The following is a 20,940-nucleotide window of genomic DNA, read 5'->3' as shown; positions in this document are numbered from 1 at the left end:
AAAAATTAATTAAAATTTTAAATAGTTTCTGTCACGTAAAATTTGTTATAAATATAAGTATATATTCCAAAATAGGAAGCAGGCCTTAAACTTTACATAGCTTAGCCCATTTTCATCTACAATACCCATAATGCATCCTGAGATACAATTTATGCAGGAATAATAACAGAATAATAAACTTTTTCTCTCATTCTCTTGGCTTCTTTGACATTTAATGTCAATCTGCAATAACAAAGCTAATAATGATCTTTGTCTTCACACTGCTATTGAAACAAAGCATCTCTGTAAATTAAAGGGTAATTTTGTTCCCACTATTCCAGTCTAAATCTTTCTAAATCACAGAAGCTCATGGCATAAATCACCCTATAATCCAGATCACCTTCTCTCTGCAAGAGAGATGATGTTCTTTTGGAAATAATCATGTCCAGCAACCATAACTCAAAGCAGAGCAGCATGAAGCATGGAAGATTTCACCCAAAGTTCATTACATTATACAAATGCCAGATATTTCTAGAAGTTTCCCATTCAAAGCTTAACATACAACAACCTTCCCAAATTTGTAAATCACATGGTGACACATTATAAAGTGACATCTCAAGAATTTACAGGCATTCAAATGGAATAGAAAATCGTACTTTAGACTGGCTTATAATTAGGAATATATTCTTTAATCATACGGCTTCCAGGTCTGCAAAGTAATTGGGTGTATACAGAGCTTTATGCAAGTATTATGTTGATTTTATGGGGACTACTTGCATTTGTAATACAAGCTGAGCCACAATGAATGCTTTTGGCATCTAGAAAGTTTCACACAAAGTATCACATCTGCAACAGCTTCCATGCAACCTTCTACCGTGCACCTCTTCCAACTGCCACAACAGCCTACTTAGTCTGATCCATGGGTGACAGCAGCTGCAACAGCAAGGTTAAGTGGGAATTACTGAGTCCAACTTCCTCTTCACTGTCAGTTACCCCCATAACCAAGGGCAGTGCTGAGGGTTAAGTATTAACAAGACCAAGGCCTTAATGGCCATTAATTCCGTATGGTGAGATTAGGTCACTGCAGACCAGAAGATAAATCAAGAATGCTCATATGTGTAACCATGTAACACCACTGCACACAGCATACCATACGTCAGAAGAACTTTCCATTAAAAGGTAGAACTTACCCCTCTTCTGAACCCAGCCTTCCTTCACAATGGTAACATCGCTCATGATGGCTCCACTCTGAACCCCCAACTCAAAAGAGTATTTCTTTGAGTTATCAGCTTGTCTGCTTGGCTTCTCTTCTACAGTTCTTCCCAGTTTCTACTGATGAGTCAGCCTGGAAGGAAATATTAGAGAAAGAATTTAAGTCTTTTATGTTTTTCTCACTTGACAGCCAACAAAAAAGTCTTTGTCGATGTCTTCCACTGACTGAGATCATATTAAAAATCTGCCTTTTTTTTAATTAACCATATAACAGAATCATGTTTCTAGTCTTACAGCACATTTTCCCTGAGCACTGTAATACTTAAAAGAAGCAGAATGTGTTAAATTTTAAGTCACGTGGCACTTTTATAAAATGCACACAGTAGAATTCTCTCATACTAATGCATAGGATGCTGTTAAATGAAAGGGTGCTGGTACTGCTTCACAGGTCCAACTCTGAACGCACAGGAACTTCAACCATTCCCACATTTGTCAGAATCCATGCAATGGACAAGTGGTTCCTCTATTATGGCTACATCAATCATAACAAGAGTGCAGTGAAATGGAAGGAAAGGTTCTGTAAAGGAGCTTAAAACCAAAGCCTTAACTGTTATGGATACGGTTCCCCTCATAACAGTTAAAATCTGTAGTAACCAGTTTACCAGTCATGCAATTAGGTTTTTTTAATGCTTTAATTAAAAGAAAAATAGGAAAGGCTACAGAAATATAACCTTCCTACTTCCACTATAACTTCATTATAGCCAATACAAATCCTTAACTTACAGAAGTTTTTTAAAACCAGCATCATCTACAAGCACACAAACAGAAAAACAACTTCTTAGGAGTACAAATTAACCAAAAAAGCCAATGTTTAGTTTATGAAAAGAAGGAGCGCACATTTTCTCAAGGCTTTAAGCCAGGCAGTGAGTGAGAAGAATGCTCTTTTTCCTACAAAGCTCAGCTTGCAGGGAACAGAAGGGAAGTCAGACCTGGAACAGGACATGCCACTCTCAGAAGCTACAACCCTCTCTTCTGACCACCTCCGTCCCAGAGTACCTAACAGCTGTGAAGAAGACATAAATACCACTACAACCAAGTAGGCAGAGAAGCCAGAGGGCCGGAGAGGTTTCCTTTTGCCAGCAGACTGCCTTTCCCCTCCACCCTTCAAAATTAAAGAGCAGCATTCAAATAATGCTCATCTAGAAAAGTATGGGAAGCCAAGAAAAGGGATTACTCTGATGGTGGAGGAACACCTTTCTAAGGCTGTACACACAGGAGCACATGTGTACACAGTGCTAGCACGGAACAGGAACTCGCACACCTGTTTAGTACTATCAAATGCAACACATACATATCCATTTAGTAGATTGACCAACAAATATAAACATGTGACAGACAGAAACACGTATGACTGTGTCAGAAGAAATCTGTGCAACAAATGAATGGAGAAAGGACTGGGAAATAAGTTGGTTTTATCTAACCAAGTACAGGCTAAAAACTGAACCATTATATGCATGCAGGTTATTTCTTATTTATCATTTGAAAAATGTGTATTTGCACCACACAGCAGCTAGATGGAAGGCTACTTCTGTATGGATGCTGGGCTGTGCAAAATAAAACTTGGTATGAGTATTTTTTCCAAGGGGTATGCAGCAAAAAAATGCAGCACAATCTGATTTTACAGAAACACTGAAGCGTGTCCATTTTACAGTTTTGCTTTCACTGAACTATTTTTTCAAAAACATGCAGTATTTCAGCTGCATAAAAGTAAAAACCACAATGCTAAATTCATTAATACTGCAAAGTTTAAGTAATATTGAATACAGTGCCTCTGAGACATCTCCATGGCATTGGCAGATATGAGAGTAAGACCCATGCAGGTGATGCACAGCCTTCTGCATTGGCATCATACCCCGTCGTGTCTAGAAGCACACCGGGCACCTGTGTTTATGCAACTGCACCCTGCCTTAAGACTTAAATATTGTTTAAGCTTTCATAAGAGTTAAAAGAAAATGTTATGTACAAGGTTTTGGAAGGATATGAGACTACTTCATTACTGTTAATTGATCTCACTAGCTCTAGCTGTTGAGACTTTGTATTATGTAAGTCAGTATGGCAGAAATAACCAGAACATGCATTTCCACATCCTTCACATTACTAGTGTGAGAGTTATTTTCCAGGTCATACACTACCAGAACTTTTGTTCGCACGCTTCAAACTAGAGATAAGCAAATCTATCAGCTGCACGTGGAAAGAGATCCTGACAGATTAAGATATGCACCTGAAAGTAGGCTGCAGTTTTGCCATTCTGGATCACTGCAGCACAGTATCAGCTAATATTACAAACACACAAATCTTTACAAAGCCAGAGGTGAGCGTCAAACAACTGTTACCTAAAAGCAGCTGTTCTGTGAAGGAAGTGTAAGCACATTAGTATCCAAATATCTGACTTATGTTTGATTTTCCTACAAGACTTTCATTGCATTCTTTAAGAAGTGATCACAGGTGACTTTTTTTTTTTCCAACTGTAAAGACAAAAGAAGCAATGTACCACACAGTACTTAGCTTAGGCTGGCATATGCTGCAATATGTTTTATCCTTTTGGTAAATTTAATGTACTTTCCAATTTTGGTGTGTGCTTATGAGAAGTGCAATAATTTATTGTTATTGGTAGAGACTAAGCTGTAAGAAACGAACTTCCGTACTAAGGAGCAATAATCTTGTCTGCCCACATACTATCATTAAGTCCACGATTTCAGTAGACACCCAGTTTTAACAAATGACTTTTTATGCTTAAAGCTCCCTATTTATTCAGTGATTACAATTAAGTTAGTGTTACTCAAACAAAATCTGATCAATGACAAGTTTTCACGTCAGCCAGTGTCCCAACAACCTCAATGGTATGTCTGTAGGATTGCGTCCTACCCATCACACGTACTACTTTGCTGAATTTTGAACAAAACCCCCAAAATACAAAAATCAGATAAATATGGTGAGAAAACTAACTGAATTAACTCCAGTTTAGCTTCACAATATTACCAGGAACAACTTAAGCAGAATTATCAACAGTTGTATGGTTACATTGACCACTCCCTTAATGGGTAATTAAAAGTCAAGCTGAATTACATCAGGAGCTGAAGGAGATAAAGCATTAAAAGACTAATGAAAATAAAGATTATACGTTCACAATACACTTTCAAGAAGCCATTTGTAAGCATCTGTAGTATGTATTATCCCTTATTAAATTCCTTTGAGGCTTTCTAAAAGCTGTATTCCTTTACTCTGAAAGTCACTCAGCAAAGCTCTAAAAGAGCAGACTTTTGAGAATTACTTAACATGACAAAAACTGACCTTAATGAAAAACACGTCATAGAGAAACCTTCTTCCCTGAAGATGTAATAAAGGATTGTCTATAGACTTAAAGGAGTTGCCTGAAACATATGGAACAAGAACTTACATGAAAATAGCATTTCATCTATAGTTCAACTATTTCAAGAAAAGCTACAGAAATGTTTATTCTGCACAGCTGGCATAGACTTTAAATACTTGTTAGCAATCAACTCTGCTCTCCCAATGCGCTTCAAGTTTCAGCAGCTGGTATACAGTAATTTTTACAGTTTCCTTTATTGCTATAGGATGAACCCACAGAAATAGGGAAAAAATGTGTAAGAACTGAAGTTGAAGACATTTTGCATTCCAGCTGCTTCTTATAGGGAAAAACTTGATTTGGTTTTATATATGTTCCAGCAACTGGAGAACAGGTTGGATTGCTTTTTTTCCCCACGTTATCAAACAGAACTTGGAAGATATTTTTTCAACAGTATATTGTGTGTATTCTGCAGACAGTATCAGGTAGTCATGTATACACCTAATACATACAAGAACGTATTGTCTGCATGCTTTATGGTGCAGGTGTAAAAATTTACTCCATCACAGTCAGTCACGTGAAGAAAACATTTGTAATTTTTTGGATCTGGTAAAAAATAGTACAACTTTTCCTTTCTTCTTCGGAAAGCTATTAAGCTACTTTTATCGTGTTAGGTGAAACGATTCACCACGCTTCTAAAGAGCTAGTAGTACACTTCTAAGTTCCTAGCTGTAGAGGTTGCAAAGGCATCTTTCTGAACAAAGATTAAACAGAAACTATTACATGCAACAGAGTTCCAGATCCCTCTGCCAAGGCTCACAGTTTTCCTAAGCCATGGTAACAGCTAGCCAACACCTTTTCAGTTTTCATCTTCAACTTCAAAAGTAACACCAAATAGAGAGAACCGGCTCACTTCACGATGCTACCATATGGGAACTATAAGACCAACCATTAAAACGAGCAATGGACCATTCAAGTAGGAATACAACTTTCCTCAACTTGTATTTTTAAATTAAAGGAGGCTCTTACGCCCATCACAGCAGCCAGGTACCTTCACAGACCCGGTGGATGGCGAGAATGAAAGAAATCCCTTCCAAGCGGAAGGACTAAAAACAGTGGTTCAGGTCTACACTTAACAACCACTATATGTAAGTGAAAAATCATTGAGATTCATAAGAACAGACAACACTCCCTTGGAATCTGGGCATCCTCCCATTTCCCCCGTGACAAGAAACAGCTGAGTAAAGAAGACAGTGCCCATAAATTCAGTGTAAATTGTATGATTCAGGTCTATGTTGTAAGAACTTTCATAAACACAGGCTCCTACTTTCAACAATTTTGGAGCTGAGAAAAAACAGATACTCTGACATTTACCAACTCAAGTTACCAGAGAGAATACCAACAGGATCAGTTTCAGTGCTTCCAGAGACGATCCCTATACCTTCTTGTAGCATTATCAACTTAATGATTCATCCAACCTTATTCTCTTAATGCATAAGGGAACTACCATTTTCCCTTTTTACAAATAATCATTTGGTTAGCAAGTGAATCCTTCTGATTCACTTTGCCTGACTCACTGAGATTCTTTGGTCCTCAACGTACACAGAGCCAAATCTCATCATCTCTATCTCCTTATTTCCCAGAAAGGTAACTGAAAAATTTTGTGCATGCACACACAAAACACACACTACCAAAAAAAGAAGCTCTCAGTCATCCTCTAGTGGCTTCCACCACACATTTGTTTCCCTGCTTTGGGGGCCTTTTTTGTAGCAGATCAAGCTCTTACGAGGTTTTCTCAAAATCTGAGTCTGAATCCTCCAAGACAACCGAACAGGCTGTAACTGTCTCCAGTGCCAGTTGCAATCAGAGAGCAAGGAATTCAAAAGATAAGGCTCTAAACTAAAAACAGAGTTGTCTTTAGGACTGGAAGCTGATATCCAAGTTTTATTTATATGGAAAACGCATGCATATCCTCTTCCCCTACCAAAGTTGTTATCTACAAGTCTGGTCAAACAATTAGAGGATATATTGCACATCATCAAAAATTACACAGAAGACTGTTGCAGAACAGAGATTGCTACAAAACCTACTAAATCAAATTAGCCTACATTGCTAATGGAAGAATCACATTCTGTTGAGTGCTTTATCTAAAAAGTATAGAGTATTTATATAGGCTTTTACAAACTACCTGTTCTGGAATTTTGGTTGTACTTCAAACACAGCAGAATGCATTATGTCCCTTTTCTACAGTCTCAGGAGGACTGACTGATTTAAATACTATCACTGCTCAGATTGAGAAAAAGGAACCTGCAGGCAGATAGTATTTGTTCAACTTATTAGAGTCAATTTTTAAACAACAAAACAAAACAAACAAACAAAAAAGCCAAGCACAAACCACCACAAAACAAAACATGAAGTGGTTTGACAAGACAAAGAAATCAAAAAAACAGGATTATTAAAAGACAATAGTTCCTCAATTTATAAAATTGTAATCTTTATGTACACACAATTAAGACACTTTAAGATACCCCTAAATACTTCCTAAGTAGTAGAAATGTTCATACTTTACAAATTTTAAAACAAATATAAAAAATTCCAAGATATCTCCGCGATTGGCATTGCAAATATTTTTAAGTTATATTTCATACTAAAAGACTTAATGTCTCTAAAAATATTGGTATCAAAAATTTACTCCTAACAACTTCATTTTATAACCCTTGACTTGGAATAATGAGGGGGATAATAGGAAAATGGCACTGCCTACACCTTGTGGCAAGGAAAAACAACATACTTTGGAAAAGATAAATAGCTCTTTTTAAAGCATGCTTATGCATATGCTTTGTGCCTTAATATTTTCAGTGTTCTATTTTCACTTTCAGTACGTCAAAAAGCTGCACATAACTAATATATGCTCAGATAAACCTAGTTAGGAGACTACAGGCACACTGAAATATTAATATACAAGTTAGATGTTTTATTTAGATTCTGCAACTGAAAAAGTTTATCAGGAAAGAAACCATCATTCTGTATTTCTTTTCCTATTATAATGACAAAGCAAGTTATTTTAAGGGACAAAGGTATAATTAAAGTAAGGTGAACAAAGCCACCCTTGCCTTTGTTTACCAAGGTATAAAGGAAGTTTCTAAATGTAACTAAATTGTTTCTTTAGAATCCCACATGAAACATTAACAACCCATTGTTTTGCATTGTGTTTATTGACAAAAATGCTTTAAACCTTTTTGCTTCCCTCCCAGTCACATAAAACAATAACTGAAAATCAGACAGAAGCAGAGTGATAAAACACATTAGAGTATAGGTCTGCAATTTAACCAAAGAATACATTTAAAGTAGAAAAGGTGAAGGGGGGCTAAGGTTATGCATCCAAAAAAAAAGTTACTGAGACAATGAACTCAGGAGAGTTTTGAGACTTAAAGGAAGTCCAATCAAGGATTAGCTGAGCTGAGCATCACAACTGTGATAATGTTATTCCACTCACCACTTCAAAATACATGTAATAACTTTAACTTGCTGAGGATTAATGTAGAAATACTAATTCTTGCCTTTCTAAGACAAAGTTCCTTTGCCCTTTAGAAGAACAGTTTAATAATGACTCAAACAGCCAAGCAAAACTAAACCCAAGTTCCATATTATTAAAACAAAGTAAAATTGGTTTTCTATGTCTAGAATACTCCAAAAAAGGTAACCTAATTTTCAAAAGTTCAAAGAACCTAGATATTCCCATTCATTCTGAGATGAGAGATTTTAAAAGACATCTTCAAGAGATACAAAATGAAGTTTCATTAACCTCATATATTTAATTATTTGTATAACAGTAACTCTTCTGCAGCACAACACCATATTGTGTATAAAACACTGAGCACACTGTTGAAGACATTAAAAACCAGAAACACATGAAGTGCCATGAGTAACAAGAAGAGGCAAGTACTGGGATAAAAATGTGTTCTCAGACTATTAATATAAAAGATGGAAAAAGTTCAATGGCATGCCTAACAAGCAGCTTTCTTTTAAACCCTTATAGTAAGATTTATTTATTATCTGGATATTGAACAAACTAAATTCTGAATTGCTGTGCAAAAATAGGAATGAGCTTTGTGATTCCTTCTTACAAAGCAATCAAACATTGCTGAACCTACTAACTGTCAAATTCTGACACTGCAGTATGACTAGAACATAACCAACTTCTAACCTAGAACCTTTGGATCTTCTTGTTCACTTTCAAAAAGCATTATTCTCATCAATTTGAGATCTGAATTTCCTAAGGACAGAAGGAATTCTCTACAACCTCAAACAAAAATTGTGCATTTTTCAAATGTATACCATTGCTTACACACATCTAAGGCTAGATGCAGAGCTCACTAGATGAAGGTCTTTGGCTAAGGTTATACGAAAAGCCAGACTACACGAAAATCACATACAACCTTAACTCTCTGCCTCAAAGTCTATCAATACATTTAGAAAAGGATATAATAATTTTAAGCAAATCTCACAAGGCAAGCTGCACCGATCACATACGTCCAGAAGCACACTAAATGCTTAGGAAAAAAAATTATATGCGTTGGTAGAAATTGTTTTGCAAGATTGCTGGGACTCAACTGAGAAATACTGTATTAATTTTGTGGTGCTAAATCAGCTGTACAAGAAGTTTTTGACTGTTCTGCACTGTCATTCCACACCTACAGGAAGGCAGTGATAAGACCTTCATTGATCTCAGTGAAGCTGAAGCAGGCTCTTCATCTCTGCTCCTGCTATAGGAGGCACTCAACTAACTTTACCACGTGGACAACGTGGCAAAGTCTGACAAATCATGCTGTCAAGTTATTCAGATATGCATACAAAATATTGAGGTCCCAGTTGCATTCTTAAGGGAATTTAAAAATTACTACTATTCTTCAGTCAGGATATTACAGACAAAAAAAAAAAAAAACAAACCCACAGGGCAACAACTTGTTCTTAATGCTATTTTTGATCAGTATGACTCACACCTATACAAACACATAGAAATACACGGGGGAGAAAAGGATTGGTCAAGATGGACTCAACATATATTCAGCTATTTAATCTAAACATACTTAAGTGTTGACACAAATAGTATAAAAAAATCAAAGAAACATTTAAAGTGACCAAAAGTAAGCATCTTCATATACACAAAATGAAAATGCCTACTCTCCTTGACAGTAACATTTAATGATATTTAATCCCAGGGGGATTTTTTGTGGAAGTATTAACTTTGCCACAGCTTCCTACTACACCTGAACAACACCTTTAAATAATAAAGACAAAAAGAATCTGTTTGAAAACCATGGCATGCATCAAAACTACCTGAATGCCCATACTTAACATTGATCTAGAGCTATGGAACAAGGACAAAATGCCAAATAATCGACAACTACACCCTTGCACTTTCTGAAGTCTTTTCATTAGTATATATTAGTGGTTTGCCTAAATAAGTTTCATTTGTAAGTTCTTCTATTCATATGGTAGTCCGGAATGTTGTTCATACAATTAGTCAAGATGAAAATATAAACCAAAACTTTAAAGATTACTTTTTACACTATGTAAAACACTAAAAAGTTAACTTTCACATTCAATGTTTTATTATTTGCCAGCACTTTTTTGTTTCTCTGGCTTTAACAGATTTTGTTTTAAACACTTTGAATCAATACTCCATTTACTATGTAACTTATCTTTAGAAAATAATCTTTTCTACACCACACCAACCTGTTGCAAAGAAGAGTAACGAGTGCAACACTTTTACCAAGGAGACCCTGCCATGCCAGGGAAAGTCTCTTCTGTACAACCAAGAGGAAAGGTACTGGTCGAGAAGACAGATTCTCACTGAAAACACACCTTTCCTCACAAGCAATGCAAAACTCCCTGAAGTACATGCTGTGCTAGAAAGTATCCCCTGCCCCCTCCACAGTATTCTTAGTAGGCATATTCTAACACAATGAGAATCCAAGATGACACAAATTAATCAAATATTCTAGAATAATTTTAAAGGACACTTAAGCTGGCAATCTTTTCTTATAGAAGACAGTACTTAAAACAATTAAGTGGGTTGGCGATTTCATGCAAACACTGAAAATAAAAGCAAGGTCTTAATGTTAAATGAAAATCACGGATGCACACATTTAACTATTCCCCTCTTTTTGATTTGTTACTGTTGTTCGCAGAGGGAGTACTGCATGTTTTGAACAGCACGTTCATTGGGGAAAAAGAGAACAGAGGGGTTTTGGTACATAGACAACTAACATACCTACAAAACGTACAGTTACAGTATGGTGCATTACTTTTAAAGCAAATGATTTATGCATTATCCATATCAAAATGGAAGTATGGTACAACAAAGTTTTCATTCAGTGTATTTCAATGTCCTTCCACTCTCCACTGTCGATTAAAATCAGTGGTATGCCCAAGCCATAAAAGATGGCAAAGAATATTGGGTCTCTGTTGCAAAACTGAAGGAAAGCTAGGCTACCATGTCACCAAGTCCACCTCCCCTGTTGCATTAGCAGCAAAAGATGAAACTATAATCAAACACAGTTATAAGAAACTCTATCTTCTTTATATTAAGAACAGCACCGAGATTTCAAGTGTATATTAACAAGAACCACTGTAGTAATGGTGTCATACCTTCCAAAACAATTGAGTATTTCAAAGTTATTTAGCAAATAACATAGCCTTCTTGGATACAGAAATGTTTGTTCAGTAGTTCTCTTTAAATTTGGAAAATATGCACCCAGAAAGTGAAAGAACACTCAAACAACCAGTGCTAGACAAAATCCAAGTAGTCTGAAGAATCTTTTAGTTGTTTTACAAACTTCAGACACATGCTGTTTCAAACTGTAGTCGGAAGTCAAGATAATGGTTTCTGGTAACATCTTGCAAACAGAAGCCTGGGTTACAAACAACAGCAGAGCTTTAGTAAGTGTTTCTGGGTTAAGCTTAAAAAAAAAATCCACCAAGCTATTTTCCCTTTCACAAAGCATTTGTTACAGTGTCGACAAGTCAACTTTTATAGTGCAAATTAATGGCATCCAATCCTTAAAACTGTATCTACTTCAACTGGGGCAAAATAAGAACTAGTACCTGTCTGAATTCCCACCAATTTCCTGTAGAAAGGCAGCATTTTGCTTCACAACAGATCCTCTTCCCCCAAAACGTGAAACAAACAGAGCAACACACTGAAATACTGCTTTCTATGAACACATTTACAAAACTAAGGACACTACTGAATTCGTTCAAACCTAGCTAGAGTAAGTAGGAATACACCATAGAATAAACTGTCTAAAACAAGACAGTCTTGTTAACGTTACCTGTGTATACGCACATACCACGCGCTTACATGAGAGAAAAAAACGAGTTGTTCAAATATTATGTGTAGCCTTCTAGGAAAGGGAGACATTTTCTCATCTCTCCAGTTTTTCTCTGGCCCTTATTTGAACTTGACTTACTGGTTGCATCCAACCAAAATATATCCACATGGACTATAATTAGCAATCCAATCCAATTAAAGATATTGGGGTCAACTCAAAGGCTGCTGTCAAAAAAACCGAACAGTCCTACAAACAGAATCTTCTTGAGCAGTACACTTACTTCAGAAGTCAAAATAAGCTTCCTTCCCTATCTCATGTACACTCTTTTCCACATTCCAGTGCAGAACAGCCAGAACTGGCCTATACAGAAGCTGGCAGTAACAAGAGATCATGCTTAAAATGTTACTTGTCAGAAGTTTAGATTTACTCATTTGCCTTGAGAGATAAAGACCTCCATATGCAAGGTGTGGGGAACCATGTTTGCCTAATAAGAAAGTTTTAGCAAAACCTAAACAAGCATTAGCAGAAGAGGCTGCTGTAAGTTTCTTCAGTACCGAGAAAAGCTGGCAATGCAGTTATCAGGTATACCATAATTTTCATAATAAAACTCTTAAACAGAGGCTACGTGAATCAAGTCTGAGACGCACTTCCGTAAAAACGATGAGATGATGTAGATACATACAAGTAGCCAGTCAACTAATGATTACGCTAAAGAAAAAAAATTAGAATAAAGGTCAAAAATGAAACTGTTTTATTCCTTTTCAGCTGTAAGAAAGTAAGATTTTTTATAAAATTTTTTTTTTACGTACACCCTTTAAACAGCGTGCCACGGAAGAAGGCGAAAGAAACAGCACTGGCTATTTCATGCCTCTCAGCTGCCCATCCAGAAGTAAACTAAGCAGCGCAGCTCACGTGAAGCAACCAAACAGCCTATAAGCCCGTTACTGCTCGTTACATCACGATCATTTGCATTTAAACTACAATATATAACGGTGCGATCCAACAACTTTTTGTTCAGAGGCGCTGTGCTGACCTGCCAAAACAGACCCGCATCACGCACTCCCCGTGTTCCTGGGTCTGTACCCACACAGGCGCCCCCCCGGGGCGCCCCCCCTACATTTGGGGTGCGAGCGGCCCCCCGTGCTGCCCCTGCCTCTGCCCCACGGGGGCGTTCGGTGTCTCCCCCCCGCCCCTCACGGCCAGGGCAGGCCTCCCGGCGGACCCCCGCCCCCCGGGCGGTAAAGCGGCCGGTAACCCCGAACGGCCGGCTGCGCGTCAACTTTTGCCTGTGGGCCGCGGCCTCCATGATGGCCGGGGTGGGCGGGGGAGGGGGGGGGGGGGGGGGAGGCCGGTTTGTTTACTTGCAGCCAGGGCCGCCGCCGGCGGCCGCGGCAGCATCCCTCGAGCGCGGCGCTGCCATCAGCGGCCCGCCGGCCGCGCTGCTATTCTTAGCGCGGGGGCGCGGGCACACGCACGCTCCCGCAGGCACAGCTCAAGTTCCCAGCGGATAAAACCTTCGCTACTCTCTCAGCACCGACATCCCGCCCCACGGACCCCCACAGCGCACGCACGGCCGCGGGAGGCGGCGGCGGCGGCGGGGGACGCGAAGGGAGGGGGGGTGGGGGGGATTGGCGCGCGCGCCCGGCGGGGAGGGGCCGCCGCCGCCGCCGCCGCGTGGGAACCGCCGGCCCCGCGCCCGCGCAGGCAGCGCCCCCGGGCGCGCGCCCTGCCCTAACCCTGCCCCCCCCCCCCCCCCCCCCCCCCCTCCCTCCGTTACATAACCTCTCCCCGCCGAAACGCCCCCTCCCCCCCGCCCCGCCCTTCCCCACCTCAGCCCCGCGCCGCCGGGAGGGCGACCCCCCCCCCCCCCCTCCGCTCCGCTCCCCTCCCGCCCCGCCGGCAGCGCTAGGCCACGGGCGCCCCCGCCCCGCGCTGCCCGCCGCCCCCGGCCGCGCGACGCCGCCGCCCCGCATCCCCTCCCGCGCCGCCGCCCAAGCGCCCCGCCGCCGCCGCCGCCGCCGCCGCCCGGCCCCTCCCGCCCCGTACCTGCAGAGGCGGCGGCGGCGGCGCCGCGGGCGCTGCTGCGGAGCCGGAGGGCGGCGGCGGCTCCGGGGGGAGAAGGGGAGGGAGGGCGCCGCTGCCTCCTCCCCTGTCCCCCCGCCGGGCTCGGCGGTCCCTGGCGGCCGGTGTCTCCGCGGGGGCGGGAGGAGGCGGCTCCGGCCCCAGGGCGCTGGCGGCGGCGGCGGCTACATGGAGCTGCGCGCCCCGCTACGCAGGGAGGCGCCCGGGCGGGCAGCGCGGCCGCAGCATCGATGCGCGGGGTCAGGAGGGCGGCGGCGGCGGCTCCCCCCGGCGCACTCACCCCGGAGCCGCCCGGGCCCCGCTCTCGGCTCCTCCCGCCGCCTCCGCCGGGCTCGTTATTGACTTTCAGGAAAACTCCCGACGTCACTGGCTCCCCCCGAGTGTCTCCCCCTCCGCGGCGGCGGCGGCGGCGGCGGCGGCATCCCCAGCTCTCGCGAGAAGCGCGGCGGGGACGGGGGGGGCCGCCAGACAGAGCGGGGGGAGCCAGACAGAGGGGGGCGGCTGAGGTGAGGGTGGGGGAGGCGGGGGGCCGGCGGCGGCGAGAGGGAGGGAGGGAGGGAGGAAGGGGGGGGGGGAGGCGAGGCGAGGCAGCCCGCCCGCCAGGCAGGCAGGCAGGGGCGGGAGCCGAGCCGAGCCGGGCGGCGTGTCCCGTCCCGCCGCCGGGCCGCGGGTGGGAGCGGGAGGATGAAGGGAGGCAGCGGCGGCCGCCGGCACCGGCCGCCGCGCCGCGCCTGGCTCTTGCCTTCAGGCTGAGGCCGGTGCCGGCCAGGCCGGGAGACCGCCCGCCTGCGGCCGGGGAGCAGCCGCCGGGGGTCCGGCCGGCCCCTTGGCTGGGCCGGGGGGCCGCGGGGAAGGGCGCCGGGGCAGAAATCCGCCCGCCGTGCCCGCGCCGCCGCTGCCCCCCGTGCCGCCGTGCAGCAGCACGTCTCCCCGGCAGACCCGCGGACACGTCCCGGGGTTTATTCCCTTTGTTCTCGCTCTGGCGCATTTACGTGCCCCCTTCTCTTGCCTCGGTACCCGGAGCGGTCCGCTTAGCTCGGCAAACCCCGCCGAGAGCAAAACCACCGGTTACGCAGCGGGAAGCTGCAGTTCATCCCTCGCTGAAGCGTTCGGTTGGAGGCACCAGCCTCGGCGTTGCTAAATTGTCTGCGGACTCGGAGGCATCCCGGTGGGCAAACAAACATCTAGAGAAGCCTCACGCCGCCGTGCACCCCTCTGACGGTTCCCGGTGCCGCAAGCCGGGCAGAAGCGTAACTGGTGTCAGCGGGGCAGCCGCGTCGCAGGGCGCGGAGCGCGGCGGCGCTCTGCGGGCTTAGCAGGGCTGCCTCGGGGGCTGCGCAGGGCTGGGGCTGGGGCTGGGGTCCCCGGCCTGCCCGCTGCTGCGGCTGAAGCCGAGCGTGATCCTGCAACTCCAATTAGGGCGTGAGGCTCGTAGGTGGGGTGCCCTCGACGCTTTCTTTTGTGGCTAAGCGGCTGCGTGCAGGTGTGTGCGCGCCCGAGTTGAGCGCGCGTAAGTACGTTTGCTACCGTCCGTGGTTCAAATAATGAGCACAGATCGATTTTCTGCATAAATGCATCTATTATACATGCAGTCGACTGACTTCCGTCAGAACCTGTTACTGCAAAGGGGAGCCGGGTATTTCTGACTGCTTGAAATCCAACTTTTTGCGCTCTTTCATCAGCGCAGAATTTATTCTATAAATGGACGTGAAGATAACCATCAAAATTACATTAAAAACCCCAGCCGAACCAGGAAGTGGTTCTTTAGGAGGTACCCCACTTTTGTTTGTTAAGTCTTCCTTCCTTTCGCATCCCACCTTTCTCTACAACGGTTTGAAACATTAGTCCTCTTGTTCCCTGTGCCGCTACAGGGCTTCGGAGGGACTTTCTAGAGGATCTACATAATCATATGAGTTGGCACGGGACTGGAAAGTTGCCTCCGGGGGCAGTGAATCCTTTCCCTGCTGCGGCAGGCAGCCACACCAATAATCCCATTCATAAATATGCCGAGTTTCCTCTCAGAACTATGAAGTTTGTTTGCCGCACTGTTCTTACTAGCAGGCGGCAGCCTGAGCTCTCCATCCCCCTAATTCTGAAGAAAAAGAAGTTAAACAGGACCTTGCCAAGCGTTACTTCCTTTCCCAGAATTCACCGTTCGGTCTTCCTCTTTCTCAGAAACACTTTACTAAAGCGAGTATCTTACCAACTATCAATATTTACAGAGAGCCGTAGTATCAATTATTAAAATACGTTTATTCACTAATGTCTCCTTTGATCGTTGTTGCTGCTGTGCTGCTCCTGAAAAACTAAAGGTGTAGTTCTTGGAACGTGCCTTCTGTTTTGCTGCGATTCCTCCGAAGGACCGAGAAGCTGAGGCAGCATGGAATCTGCATGGGCAGTAGCTGATAGACTGGCAATCAACTGTTCAGATGCCAAATGCCGAGTGTGAAATCTGGGCCCACAGAAAGTCATGGTATCTGATATCAGTCAGATGGGGAATTTGTGTTGCATTCCTACTATACGTTAATCCCTGCCACTAGCAATCGCAGATTTCTTACTAGTAAAGTATATTTGTCTAGTTGATCATCCTAGTTTATTCCTCCTAATTTTCAAAAGCCAGCTATGAGATACTTCGTTCATGATGACTGTAAGTTTGCTTACATTTATAAATAGATACTTGGTGTAAATCACCTTGGAAAATCTGACATAAAAGCACATTCATTTACATTTAAAAAGAAAAAAAGCTTACACCGTAGTAAAAATATTTTTATTAGAGGGGATAACTTTTACCTACAAGGAAAGATAATCTTCTACATTTTTATTTTGTTACAAATTGTTAAAAATGAAACAGCAGGCTGAAATCTGTCCTACTGAGACTAAACATGCATCTTTTAGCAATACTTGATTAGGATAATTTTGCTTTGTCTATACAACATGGACAACTATTCACAGGCAAATCATTTTTTTTGCTCGGTATGACTTCAAAATCAGATTCGCCATCATCTTACTCCTTAGAAATCAAATATCATTGGTCTGTTTGGAAAGTCATAGTTACTAGCAACTCCTAAGTTTTTGATCCTGCTCAGGCTTATATATTGTCCTCGGTGTGCTGAATCCAACCTGTCATTTTTTTGTATGGATGATTAAATGTGCTATATAAATAAATGCTACTATGCAACGATTTGTTTTTTTTTTTTCTTAAAGCATATAACAGCTTTAATGCTCGGTATTTTTCTCCAAGGCTTCAGAATGATTTCTTGTAAAGAGTTAATCACTGTAAATTGGGCAGAAATAACCCCTTGATTAATAACCAAATAGAGGCATACCTCTTTCAGAAATAACATGGCAGTGATGTACATACTGTGAACATAATGAGGTTGTAGGTTCTGCAGAAATGACATCATTTTCAGATTAATTACAATGTGACATGAATTTAATGAACATATTAACAGCATATGCTAATGAAGAAAGTATTGCAGTTCACATGCAAAGGACAATAGGACTGCATGTAAATTCAGAAGAAAATGGGAACCTCTGACATTACATGTTCCAAATACAGAATCATGAAACAAACCACACAAAACCCATTAATTGTCATCTATACTAGCACTGCCAAGAAGGCCGATAAACTTTTTTGTCATTTGTAATCGTGATTTCATCAGAAACCAAAGGGAAAACCTGCAGATAAACTCTATAAATTCTGTCCATTCTGAGGCAAAAAAAAGATGTACCTCTTGTTTCGCTTAACATATTTATGTTACCACTACCAGAGCGATAGGTCTGAGACTACAGAGATATACATCCTGAAAATAAATAGTTAAATAGGAGAGAATATTCTGTCTGCAGAACACCGGTTCTCTCTGCCTCTACAGATTACATCGCCTTCAGTTTAATTTCATTCCTCGTTCCTCATGTCAGCTAAAGTAAGAATGCATTTAAAAAAAAAAAATAACCTGAAGTGTAGCAATTTAAAATAAATAAATAAATAAAAGGACAGTGGGTCAAATGACAATCTCTGGTTTTAAACTCCCTGTTACTGCCTGCCTTGTTACTCTTTGAAAAGCACACACAAATATCAGTGGAAACTAACTGACAGGAGAGCAATGAAATTTGCTCTACATAAAATGATGCTTAAAATATCTATTACACATTTTCTTACAGTGAAGTTAAGGTGTTGCCTGCAAAAGTTGTGGCTTAAGTGTTACATATATGTATAGCTCTTAAAAAGCTGAAACATGTCTATTAGTGAGCTTCAGTTCAGCTCTACAAGGGGTGAGCATGTTCAGCTTATCTTGAGCTGTGACTCTGGATTCTCTGCATTGTCGTAGGCACACAGACACTTCAGGACTTTAACCACTGCCATCCAAATTGTAGTCGTCTCTTGTGACAATTGGATTCTCACAACAAGAAAGAGCTCATTGTAAAGCTGCAGAATTCAGATAAGACATGTAGGAAAAACGTGGGCAGGGGACGTCGCAATCCTCTGGACTCTGGGAGGAAACAGACCTTACTTGTGGTCAGTTGGATTTTACAGTGCTTTTTTTTTTCCTTTCTGTCACATTCACTTCTAAATAACTTCATTGCTTTAATCTCTTTCTCCTTTGTCTTTACTCTCTTTGAGTCTCAGTTATTTTATTTTTTGCATTTCTGCCTCTCAGGCTGTCTCAGAGGGCAATATCCTGCTCCATGTCCCTCAATATCTGTGATATGTTTGGGTAAAAAACATTAGAGAGTCATTCATTTATTTCTAATACATAAGGAGTTGAGAAAAAAAAAAAAAACCAACCTAGACTCTAGATTTTGCCTCTGCAGGCTGTGTTTTGCTAAACATTCCATGAAACTGCTTCAACATCAGTTGTCAGTGGCTGGCTGGGCTGACCCACGTTGCTGGGTGGCACCTACATCTATTGTAAAAATTGTCGGGACACAGAAAGTTCTCCTTTCCACAAATGACAGTTCATCAGTGCATACAGAAGATACTAATATGTAGACTACTTATTTTTTCAGACCTGCAGGGTGTAGGCTATCTGTGAATAGGCAGTAAAGCAAGACAGCAATAAAGGAATTGTTATTCTGTCCACCTATATTTTGCTGAGGAGCACTATAATTATGCTGCACACAGTAGAGACTTTAGACTGTGTAAATATCAGTTGATAGAATTATTTTACAGCATGTTATTATTGCTTTATTATTTATCCTCCGAAGGTCTAAAAAAGTGTTTTTCTTCCCCTTCTTTCCCGTACTCCCACGCACTGGAGCTCTACAAACACAGAGGAAGGCACGTGCCCTACCCCAGTGACCTCACCCTGCTTTGAAACCAGATATGACAGTAAGGATGACAAACAACGGGAGGAAAGGATGGGAAGAGGGCAGTAAGATTACACAGTTGCACAGTTTAGCTATATGCTTAACTTGATGTATAGGCCTTCAGCTGAACTTGGAAATTTTTCCTCAGTGAGAAAATAGTTTCCATGGTGCACAGATTTATCTGAGGGAGGTCAATCTACTACAGAAGCAACCCCCAAAAAAATAAAATGCCAGCCTTTCTGCTTGAGCATTTTTTTCTCCCTCTCTTTCCTATCCTATTTTAATTTCATCAACACAGATAAAATACGTCTTTGAATAAAATTCTGCAATTACCAACATACAGTGATTTCTCACACAGAACCTTATCTGTGTCCTGGTCTCACTTAATTGAAGTCAATGAGGAAGTGCCGGCTGAGGCTAGTTAGGAGGATCAAGTCTGTAATGCATGAGCAAAATCAAGGAGCATAAAGCTTAATGGAGAGAGGGACAGAATTTTAAGCAAATGTCTTCTCCTTGGAGGTTTTGTGACTAGGGAGGTTTTCCCCATGTGGTCCTTAGAGGGTCACGGCTGCCTGTTAGAAAGAGTTAGAAAGAAACAGCTGAGGAGAAAGCTGCCTGCTGATGCAGGGAGGGGAAGCCAGCTATTGCCAGGTTTAGCCCAGATCTTTGCCTTTACTTAGAATGTTCCTCTGTCTTTGGCAAATAATTGGGTTCTCAGTGGTACAGTGCACCTTACCCTTACCGTGTGATACTTGGAGCACCTTCCCGTGCCCCTCGCTACCATGCAGACTTCACAGCCTTATTTGCTGGGCGGCTTTTCTACTGTATCAATCACCTGATTTGTAGCTGAGATAGCCCTCCGTCTTTTCAATCTGTAAGAGAGTGGCTGAAGTACAAGGAAATTGTTGTAGTGTCAACAATAAAAGTATTCCACTAGGCTAGACTGTTGGTTACCCTCATTGCCAAATGCTTCCCGTGATCCATTACGTGTCAGAAAGTACCTGCATTTTCTGGAAACTAAGCTGTGACATGAAATCAAAGAATTAGCATGAAAGTTTAAAAAAACGAAGGCAGATTGGTGTTGCGATAACAAGGACCTCCTCGGATCTGATAAGTGTGTTCTTGTTAATAATGAAATATAACGAGGTACTAAAATAGTAATGGAGCATTCATTAATAGTCTTCAGAACTGTCGGACAGATTGCCTTGAAGACTTCGGTTACCTTACACTAGTTTGGCTGGTTTAACTGGGTATAGATCTGCTTTGTACAAGGCAAAGCTAACGAGATAATGCTGAATCTGTACCTTCATACATACCTATTGTATGAAGGAATCTGGTATGAAATGAGAGGAATGACTACAGTAAGATTTTTCTGCCAAATTTGTTAGCAATCTGTTTAGGAAAACTTCACAATAACAGAAATCTGATCAATTATTGATCTCTTTATAACTTTACCATGAGCTGAAGGAAAAAAATGTGCATTAGCAAAGAATGGCAAGTTGTAACTAAGTGCAAGAGACAAAAGTATTCATCTATCCTCTCCTAATGCCAAGATTTGAACAGGGTGCTCCTGAGCAGATGGTTTAACAGACTAAAGCATTAGTTTGCTGATCCTCCATGCTTGCTAATTAATTCTTCAGTTTACTAGGATTTAAG

At 42.2% G+C, this 20,940-nt stretch overlaps 1 protein-coding gene across 5 annotated transcripts in view; it reads right to left on the bottom strand.

Annotated features, from left to right (window-relative positions):
- The window catches only part of AKT3 (AKT serine/threonine kinase 3), a 161,910-nt gene extending 147,524 nt beyond the window's left edge, over nucleotides 1-14,386 (bottom strand). For 3 of the 5 annotated variants that reach the window (XM_049831402.1, XM_049831403.1, XM_049831404.1), the window contains exons 1-2: nucleotides 13,942-14,382; nucleotides 1,170-1,324 (exon numbers count right to left, since the gene is read on the bottom strand). Coding sequence is in view for 2 of the 5 variants with exons in the window: in XM_049831401.1 (XP_049687358.1) it covers nucleotides 1,170-1,215 (46 nt within the window). In the remaining 3 variants the exon portion in view is untranslated. Of the gene's footprint in view, nucleotides 1-1,169; nucleotides 1,325-13,941 lie in introns of all 5 variants that reach the window. The other 2 variants (XM_049831401.1, XM_049831400.1) reach the window with 2 other exon arrangements.
- Nucleotides 14,387-20,940: the final 6,554 nt, after the last annotated feature.

This window comes from Accipiter gentilis, chromosome 28 (assembly GCF_929443795.1).
Source record: "Accipiter gentilis chromosome 28, bAccGen1.1, whole genome shotgun sequence".
NCBI lineage: Eukaryota > Metazoa > Chordata > Aves > Accipitriformes > Accipitridae > Astur > Astur gentilis.
This window is presented reverse-complemented; position numbering and strand designations above follow the sequence as displayed.